The sequence below is a fragment of the Excalfactoria chinensis genome, chromosome 2 (genome assembly GCF_039878825.1).
Source record: "Excalfactoria chinensis isolate bCotChi1 chromosome 2, bCotChi1.hap2, whole genome shotgun sequence".
In the NCBI taxonomy this organism is placed as follows: Eukaryota; Metazoa; Chordata; class Aves; order Galliformes; family Phasianidae; genus Excalfactoria; species Excalfactoria chinensis.
The window spans coordinates 107167307-107177234 of record NC_092826.1 but is presented as its reverse complement, the minus strand read 5'-3'; the positions used below and the strand labels follow the sequence as shown (position 1 = coordinate 107177234).

At 54.5% G+C, this 9928-nt stretch overlaps 1 protein-coding gene across 1 annotated transcript; it reads right to left on the bottom strand.

The window, feature by feature from the left end:
• Nucleotides 1-4650: 4650 nt before the first annotated feature.
• EVX1 (even-skipped homeobox 1) lies at nucleotides 4651-8016 on the bottom strand. The gene is made up of 3 exons (XM_072329885.1): nucleotides 7527-8016; nucleotides 5901-6148; nucleotides 4651-5218 (listed from the first exon to the last, which is right to left on the bottom strand). The coding sequence occupies exons 1-3, from the start codon at nucleotides 7954-7956 to the stop codon at nucleotides 4688-4690; spliced, it is 1209 nt and encodes a 402-aa protein (XP_072185986.1). The 5' UTR covers nucleotides 7957-8016; the 3' UTR covers nucleotides 4651-4687.
• Nucleotides 8017-9928: the final 1912 nt, after the last annotated feature.

The following is a 9928-nucleotide window of genomic DNA, read 5'->3' as shown; positions in this document are numbered from 1 at the left end:
GGCTCTGCAGCCTGCTGGAACGAAACTGGATTTAAATGAGACTGTAACACAATTTAAATGCTCTCCGGCTTTAACGAGGCCAATCGAGCAGCTGCAATAAATACAAATATTTTTCTAAACAGCCTTGTTTTAAATAATTACTTAATACTTTCATGTGATGCTCTTAAGTGGCAATTTCTGTCCCTCAAATCCCAGGCACTCCTTCGCAGGAAGGGCAGCGGAGAAAAGCACTTTGCCCGCTTGCTTTGTGTCTGTGTACGTTCACGCAGTGCATCGATGGTGATTCTTTAACGCGGGTTGTGTAAATATTGGTGTCAGCCTGGGTTGGGTGGGGGCACACTCAGTTTAACTGGGGTGAGGGGGTGGGGGGATGAAAAATAAAGGCAAAAAGCAGGAAAAAAAAAGAAAAAAAAACAGTAAGCAGAAAACTGTGGTGATTTCTTGTCTGAAAGGAGGGAATGAAAGAATTAGAAAAAGAAAGAAAAAAACTTTGTCAAAGATGGGATGCTGCTCTACTCAGGATCTGCCCATCTCCAGAACAGCGCTCAGAGCTTCCTCGGGCTCGGAGGGGACGAGAAAATGAACAGCGAGAGGGGAGCGGGTAACAAACGGGGGGCTCGGGAATGAAGGATGAAGAGAAAGGACGTGGGAGTCGCGTCCTACGCAGGAACCTGATGCGCCCGAACGGAGTCGTTTGTGGTAGGGAGGCTCCGACTCACCCCGGCGGTGCCGCTACCCAGGGTGACAGCATTGTGAGCGGCGGGACCCGGAATCGGGGTGACATATGGCAGAGGGTGTTAGGAGGGGTAGTAAAATTAAGTGGCCGTGCGAGCAGGGGAAGAATAGGAAACAAAAGGATCCTTCAGATACACGAGTCAAAAGCTAAGGGAGCCGCATGCCTTGCTGCAGGTGCTGGCAAACGACCTAACAGCCGAGCAGAAAATGGGAAAGATGGAGAGCCGATTTTCTAATGATTTGGGCGCTGGAGGAAAGAATAGTGCTGGGAAAGCAGATCCGGTCCCGTTTAATCATACAGCCCTAATAAAAACGTATGGTCTGAGACGGGGACGTAAGCGGCAGTCTCGGCGCTATCTCACTTAATGGCACAGAAGGTGACATAAAACACAACAGAGATGAGCTGAGAGGAGTCGAAAGGGGCTGAGTGATTTGATGGTAACGGAGCAATTTAATGCGCGAGTTACACCATCGCTCCCCGGGATCGTTTAGGCTTAACCCGTTCTCCAGAGCTCATCTTCTTCCTCTCGTGGTCCTTTTTTTATTGGTATTATTATTATTCAGTTGTTTAAAATGAGCATTATCCCAAACATATGCAGTGCAATCAGCTCGGTCACACTTACAAGAACACGCTTTAATAAGGCAATCAATCAAACGCTAACAAGGCGGGGAAGGCCTTTCGGAGCCGAATTGGGCTGGCTGGGGGAGAGGAGCCCGTGCGGCACATGAGGCACCCGAAGGCAGCCCAGAGCCCGCCGGTGACACTGGGGTGGGCACCTCCCTCAGGGCCCGGCTCCGCCCAGGACCTCAGCGATTGGGGGTCTCACCCCCGGCCACCCGAGGAGCCGAGGGGCGGCGGGGGGGGAGGGGGGCGAGGGAGGCGGAGAGGGGGAGGGGGGCGAGGCAGAGCCGCTGCCCTCCCGGTGGGTGCCCCGCGTGTGGCCGAGAGCGATGGCCCGCCTAGGGCCGTGGGCACCCCCTCCGGCGGTGAAGGCGTTAATGGCCCCGGCCCCACGCAGCAAAAGGAAAATTTCATTATGAAGTAATGAGTAATTCCTCCCGGCGAGATGTATTGTTACATCTTCCACTTCAATTTAGGAGCACAGCGGCTCAATTACCTAGAAAATACAGTCAATTAAAGGCTGCTGATTGGACACGAGGACGGATCATCGATCTTGTACTTTCCAATATCGCTCCAGACACCTCATTTTCCCTCCCCTATTAACTGAAAATACTCTCGGCATTACTGCGACCCGGAGCCTATTTACCTGTCGCAAGCAATCTCTGCCCTGTGACCGAGCCATAGAGAAATTCACTGCCACCCTCCGTGCCTCAGCCCCCTCCGGGCAAGGCGGCCAGGGGGTGCAGGAGCTGTGGGTGTGGGGTGACCGTGCCCGGTGCGTGCCCCAGCACAGGGACTGTCCCCTTTACGGACGGAGCTGGTGCGGTGTGGTTACATTCCCACTCACAAGCACATCACGCACCCCCATGTATACAAAATATGCGTTTTTGTCTCACATATATACGCGTGTATATATATATATATATTTAATATGTAGTCTTGTATGTAGATATATATAGCCCCTTAGCCCACTGCACATTGCAACTCACTGCATCCCATAAGGGTCGACCGTGCCCCGCGATGGCAGCAGGTGCCTCTGCCCGGCCGGGAAGGTAGCCGCGGCCACCCAGGACCCCTCCGGTTTTACTGTGCGGCACTCCCGACTCATCCGATGCCGCCTATCCCCAGCGTTGCCAGAGCTTCTAGATCGCTCCTTAGCTTCTGCTTTACTGGACTTTTTTTTTCTCGAGCGTGCTAAAAGACAAAGTCGGGGGGGGAGGGAAGCCAAGATTTTCCCTAGCTCTGCCCTTGGACGCTGTTTACAGTTGTTATTTCCAGAGAGTGGGGGGAGGGGAGTCTATTTGCGAGTGTCCAAAAAGGGCCATCAGTTTCCATGTCCATGAGGACATCTCGCTCAGAAAGGGAGGAACAATCTGCCCTTAATGATTTAAAGATGGTGACTTTGGATCCGTTTTATAAGAAAAGGCTCTCATAAACAAATTCTGATTGGAAAAATATATCCTGGCACGCCCGTATCTCTCCCCTGCTTTCCATCCACTGCAGCGGAGCGCTGCTATGTGCTCCTTGCGCTGAGGACAGAACGACAACAAACCGGAGGGTCCTCAGTAGCTGACCGCACAGTGGATAGCGGAGGTGTCAGCCCGACTCGGTTCGGCCAGCACTTGTTCTGCTTGGCCAACCGCAACTGTTAGAAACCGCACGGAGGTGAAATTCGTCTTAAGCAACGCTTTGATTTTTGTTTTGTTTTGTTTTTCTCGTCTTTTCTTTTTAAACAAGCGCAATAAAAAACAAATATGTGGATGATGTGTTGTTATAATGTGCCTGTCAGCATTGCAGTTGGCGGTGGTGGTACTGTGGTGGTACTGTGTTTTGTTCCGACATGGTAACAGATGATGACGGTCTTTGGGCTATTTAAAAATAGAGTCATATAAACAAATTCTGTTTTGGAAGGAACTTCAGCCCAGCTCGGTGTAAGTGTTCGCTTTTAGAACCGTAGGCTGACGGAAACCCGAGCAAAAGCGATGGCTCTACCTCCTTCCGAAATACCTGAAGGGGAAAGGGGAGGGGATGCGGAAGAAATCCTCCTCCAGAAGGAAGAGAGCAGTGTGAAGGGCACATACAGATGCAAAGAGCAGGGGTGGGGAAGGAGATAAAAAACAGCACTTGAAATGTAAAAGAAAAAAAAAAAGGGGGGGGGGGGGGGGAAGGGAGGATGAAGGGGGGGCTTGGGAAAGAGCCGCATCCAAGAGAAGTCAATGAGAGAACTGAAGGCTGCAGTACAAAGGAAGGGAAATCGCCTTTGCTCTCCAATTTACAGACTGGTGATTGTCTGAAGGAGTGCTGCTCCCTGTCACCTAATCTCTTCCCTTGGCGGCTTGTTAGCGTTTGGCACGGGGGCTCTGCTCACGGAGCATTATACATTCGATATTCAAAAACCCTCCTTACATATACATCACTTGCTAATTTCATCGGTGTGTGCACATTTCAGCGACTGATAATAGGACGTTGTTACTTAAAGGACAAATAGCTCTGACCCGTAGAGAAACAGCAGCTCGTGTTTTTTTCCCTGCCAATTCCAGTCTACCTCTTAAAACTAAAAGTTGGGATGAAAGAGGAGACGCGGTGCTGCAATTCCGCTCAAAGCGAAGGAGGAGACAAGGGACAGTAAAGAATGCAATTAAACCACGATAGCAATGTACAGAATGTCAGTTTTTTTTCTTTATGGTAAAGCATTGTTTCTCTCTATAGAAATTACTGGATAATACTATTGAGTTGCAATCCTGAAACCTTTTGGTTTTGCTGTTTGATCGTTGGTTTTGTTTTCTGAACGCCCCGGTAGATCACAGCTTTGCTTTCTTCGTGAGCACCAGCCATTTCGTTATCGAGATAATGTTTCTTTCAAGTATTTCAGATTTCCCCTCTCAGTCCCATAGGTCTGTGCATAAGATCGGTTGCTGTAACCCGCAGAAGTTCTGGCTCCGGTAGGAAGTCCGTCAATTGACAAGAAAGTCCCCGCTCATCTCTGTGCATTACTGAAATGCGTTTAATTCAGGTGGATTTTGTTTCTCCTCCGTGCCTAAAACCCTCTCCGAGATAAATCACTGCTCATTCTTGTTCGGTTGGTTCTTTTTTTTTTCCCCTTGGAATGTAAATCCTTTCAAGACCGAGTTATTTTTAGTCTTTTTTTTTCTTTTTTTCCTTTTTTTTTTCTTTTTTTTTTTTTTTCCTTAATCTATTTATTTATTTTTTTTCCCATAGGTGTCCACTTCTGGGGAGAGAACACGATTAAATAAACATCGGCAGTACGTACATTAACTCAAAGAGCTCTCGGGAAAGGGGCGATTTTTTTAACAACCCTGAGACGAAGCTTTATCTCGTTAAAGGTACTTCTTCCCGCTGGTCCATGGAAACCGAGGTGGCTTTGCTCAACACCGAGGGGGTGAAAGTGAGGAAAGAGTCCGTCCTGGTGGTGGCCGAGCAGGTAAAGTCTGACCCGGTGGGTCTCTGTGCCAGTCCGTTGGACGGGCTGCCGTGGCACGCCAGGCACGAGCAGGGGCTGCCACCGGCGCTGCCGAGTCCATGGCTCGGGGCGGGATACAGAGAGGGGTGCCTGAAGGCGCAGAGCAGCTCCGGCCGCGGGTACGGGTGGGACAAGACGCGGAAGGTGTCCAGCGGCCGCAGCGGGGTGCTGAAGGGAGCGGCGGTCGAGGCCGAGGTGGCCCCGATGCCCATGTGGGAGTAGTAGGGCAGGGGCAGGTGGGATGGGAAGGGGTAGGGCAGGTTGCCGGTGGCGGCCGCGTGGCTCATCATGTAGGTGTAGAACGCCGGGTCCGCCGGGTGCGGCCAGGTCATGGCCAGGCGCTGCCGCTTGTCTTTCATTCGCCGGTTCTGGAACCACACCTGCAAAGAGAGGGGAGGCCACAGCCGTCACCCGCCGCCGCTGCGCATCTCCCGGCTCCGTGCGTGGCCGAGCCCTGGGACCGCTCCCCATGGCCGAGGCGACACCGGCGCCAGCCCCCGCTCCCTGAAGGGATCGCTTAAAGCGCTGTAAATCCTGAGACCCACTGGGTTTGCCTCGTTAGGTTGCTTATCTCTCTTTCTTCCTGCTGGGGCTCGTCCCAGGGAGGACCCTCCGGCAAACCCGACAACTCTGCCTCTTGTAGACAGAATTACCTGGGATTCCTTTTTTTATTATTATTTTTATTATTATTATTATGTTGTGCAAATGGAATAACAAATAGTAAAGCAAAGAGGGGATAAAAGAGATTTGGAGCTCCTACTGCCTTCCTATTCCCTCCCTCGACAGCCGAGAGAGTTTTGGATAGGTCTGAAGGGAGGATTAGCAATAATCCAGTGGGGAGAGACCGGATTAGCGGTGCTGGCTGGGATGGCCCTGGAGCCGAGTCGTCCCCCTCCCCCGCAATGCCGCATGGTGCGGGGTGCGGGCAGAGCCGGGATAGGGGCGGGGGGTGGGGAGTGAGAGAGGGCTGCGCTGGTGAAGTGCTTTCCCGAGTTTTGCAAGGAAGTTTGGCTATATAGATTTATATCGTGCTAATTGGAAACATGTCCGAGCCGTGTGTACCTTGATGGTGGTTTCTGGCAGATTTAGAGCAGCCGCCAGCTCACATCTCCGGGGCCTGGACACGTAGTTCTCCCGGTAAAACTCCTTCTCCAACCGGGCGATCTGTTCGCGGGTGAAGGCGGTGCGATACCGGCGCATCTGGTCGCTGGCGCTGCAGCTCAGCGGGCCCTGGGAGCCGCCGCCGCCGCCGCCCTTGGCGTGATCCCCGCCGCCGCCGGGGCTGCCGGCCCGAGCCTCGGAGCACGGCCCTAAGAGGGGAACCCGCGGAAGGGACACGTGCTTGGAGACGGGTGGGCACGAGGGAATGTTCCCCGTCTGCCTCCCCATCGAACTGCCCTCTCCCCCCCACGCCTCCCCATTTGTGTCTTTTCTATGCCTGCTCCCCAAGAGTAGGGATGCTTGGGAGACATTCATGAGGAGAAGGGCGGGAGAAAGGGGTGATGCCCCAAAGCACCACACGGAACCCCGGCAGCGTCCGCTGGGCCACCCGCTCTATCCCCGCGCTGTGAAGCCGGAGCATCCCCGGCCCCGAGGGCTGGGAAGGGCAGGTGTGCCCACGGCCTTCCCGCAGCCCATTGAGGGCCGGGGAGCTGAGCGGTGGGCAGGCAGGAGCCCAGCCCCCATCCCGAGGAGGGTGCCAAGCTCTGGGAACCCTCTGCTTAGCCTCCAGAGCTCGAGGTGGGATGTTTTTCAAGAGCCCCTAAAGGACGGAATGGGGGCAGAAATCGCCGTCCGCACTTCACGGCTTCTTCTTCAAGTGATGGAGGAGCGGGCAGAGGAGAGAAGAGAATCGTTGTCATGGCTGGGGGGGGGCTCTGCCGGGATGGGAAAGTGGGAATAGGGAGTGGGGGCAGGGGGAGATGGGGCCTGGCCGCTGCGTTTGCTTTCAAATGCAACTCTTTCTCATTGTGCCCGAGACCAAAGGCAATTAATTCATTGGGACCATTTCCGAGCTGGCGCCATCGAGACACAGAAGTGACAAGGTAATTTGGACCTCTCCCTTTTTTTTTTCTTCTTTCCTCCCCCCCCCCCCCCCACCTCCCCTCCTCCATCCCCCCCAACGTGCAAACAAGGACCTCTCCACCGCACTTGGGGCAGGCAGGAGTGATTTTACGGTCTTTACGGGCGCTTCCGCACTCGCCCGGGCACATTTCATCCTGCAAAACCACAAACAGCTCTCGGCCAGAAAACCCGTTTGATGTTGCTCCCCCGTGCCCACCCTCTTCGCCCTCACAACCGCGCCGCTGGGGACGATCCGAAGGGGTTTCCTGGAGCATGCACCGTCCGCGTAGTGGGGAAGGATGAAAATAAAATGAAAGGATCATTGTGGGGGGCTCTTGGCCAAGGGGCCCTGCGGGACAGTCGGCTGCAGACTTGGTGCTCAGGGAAACCTGGCTGCCCTCCAGGGACGCGGCGGCTGCCCGCTGTCGTGCCCTCTGCCTCCTCAGCTAGCCGCCCGATGCACGGAAGCCAGGGGCCGAGGGTTGGACTGGAGAAGGGAATCCCCCCGCCACCCCCGCCCCGGCTTCGAGGGGAAGCCCCCCTCCGGCAGCCCCCCGCCCCCCCGGTGCTGCCCCCCGGCCCGGGAGCGGGAGGGGGCTGCAGGAATGGGAAGGAGTTGGGTACCTTTGCTGTGCTGATACTCGGCGCTCCCCGTGGCGCAGTCCGGGGTGCAGCTCACCTCGATTTCCTCATAGAAATCCGACTCGGTGTCCGAGCTGCTCTGCTGCCCTTTGCTGGAGGGGGGCTCCGAGCCGGGGGGCTGCTGTCCGGCCCCGAGTAGCGCAGCCGCCGCCGAGCGGCTTTCCGGCACCGTCCCTGTCCCCGGCAGCACCTCCACCTCCTCTTCGTCTTCTCCTCCGCCACCTCCTCCTCCTCTCTCCCGGGACGACAAGGGGCCAGGTCTGGGGCTGAGGCAGTTCCGAGGGATCATCTTCTCCTGTGGCTCCGGAGCGGGGCTCCTCACTGTTTCGGTCAAATTAGGCACCCTCTTGCCAACCAGAGCGCCAAGTTGAGTCCCTTCCAGAAACATCACCATCTCCTTCCTGCTTTCCATCGTAGCTTCTCTTAAGGGAGGGGGGAAACAAATCCAGATCTCGTCCCCCCCCTCCCCGCCGCTCCCGCCCCAACCCCGTGCGCAGCCCGCGACCCGCTGCCGGCGGTGCGGAGGAGCAGCGGGGAGATGGGGTGACCTTGTGATGCGAGCGCTGCTCTGTGCCGTGCTGCTCTGGGAGGGATCACCATTGCCCTCTTCTTTCTAAGCTGTCATCCTCAATGGTGCAGTCGTCATTACAGTACCACTGGTGACGCCACACATTGATTGCCAGCGGATAAATAGAAACGTCTGCCATGGGGAAGATGAAAGGAAGAGTCGGAGCTAATGGGCTCAACGCGTGATGCACCAGGTGTAGGAGCCGCGATGGAGAGGGAAGTGTGAAAAGGAGATGCATATGGAGCGGAGCTGCAAAGAGGTTGTAACATGCGGGCAGAGTTCCGCGGGGGGAAGCCTCGCTTGGCCATTAAACAGAGCCTTTTGATTGCTTTAAGCCACCGCCTTGATGTAAAACCGATGCGAAGAGCCCTAGCCGCATCCTGGGAGTGAGAAGACGCGTACCGAAGCCTCTTCCTTCGATGCATTATTTATTGCTGGCAATCGGCTTCCGCAGAGCTGCATGGATGAGGCTTTAGGAATCCTTTGCAAACTCGAGGATAAGGAAATGCGTTACTGACATTCGAATGTAGAAACAGCCTTTGCTTCTCGTTCTGATTCAGAACCGGTGCCTGTTCATAGAATTTTGATTGAGATTAAACGATAGTTGAAAATTCGGAAACGTGGTTAGAAATTTATTGCGTTTTTACAGCGGAAAAGATAGAACCGACTTCACTTTTCGTAACTGTAACCGATATTTATCACTTACTCTCATTTCTTCCTTCATTTCTCACACTTTCGATGAACGTTGCGTTTTTAGGAGGGTTTTCTTCCTCCTCCCGTTTCTACTTTTTAATTAATTGTTTTGCACGCATTGTTAGCTACTTTCAGTAGGAACGACTGCAAGAAGAAGCTCTGCCATGAGCAACACAGAGAGAAATTCGCATTGTCAAGGCCAGAGCTCGTGCCCACCAGCAGATGCTGCAAACCAGCGATGACGGGGGCAGCCACTCAGACGGCACTTGTCTGAAAATCAGAGACCTCGCACCCCAAATACGTATTCTCCTTGGTGTATTTCTAATGAGTGCAGCAAGGATCTCAACTCGAGTTCATATTGACTCTCACGTGTAGTGTCAGGTCATTTTCACCATCTGCCGTAACGAGATTGTTCTAATTTTTTTTTCTCGGAGCGTTATTGGCTAGTCGGGTTACAGAAAACATTCAGCCAATTACGTTCCCAAGCCGGTAAGGAATTTACTGGCATATTTGAGGTGACGTTGCTTCGGTAGGGAACGGGCAGCGCAATGGGAAACACGCTGGGATTTTCTGTAGAGCCCCGTGAACAGGGAGCGAGGAGGCAGACAGACAAACAGATTCCCGATCACCTCGGTCCATGAGTGAAGATGTGCTGCAGCAATACGCATGCTGATTTCAGGGGGATAAAGCAGGAATTTTTACAGGGTACCGCCACCAATCTCTCGCTCTGCCTGTGTGACACGCGTACTTGTTCACGAGCACACACACCACTCACCCACCCCGCTCAGACTGTACCTATTTCATCACACGTGTGTTGCCTATGTACAGAAAACTCCCCTCCCGGTTCCCTTCCCCTTCTTTCCCTTGCCAGCCTCAGACCCGGTGTGCGCTCTCCGTGCTCCGGACGAGGACCCGCCTCATTCCGGCTCCCGGGAGCGGACAGGGACAGGGAACCCTCAGAAGCGGGATGCAGAATCGGGCCCAACTGCCGGAGGAGGGATGGATGGACTGACAGAGCAGCCCGTCTCCACCGCCTTCTGCTCCCAGAGGCCGGAGCTGGGACGGGGAGCGGTGCACGTGGATGAGGGCAGTGCGGAGCGGAGCAGGCGGCCCGGGCAGACGG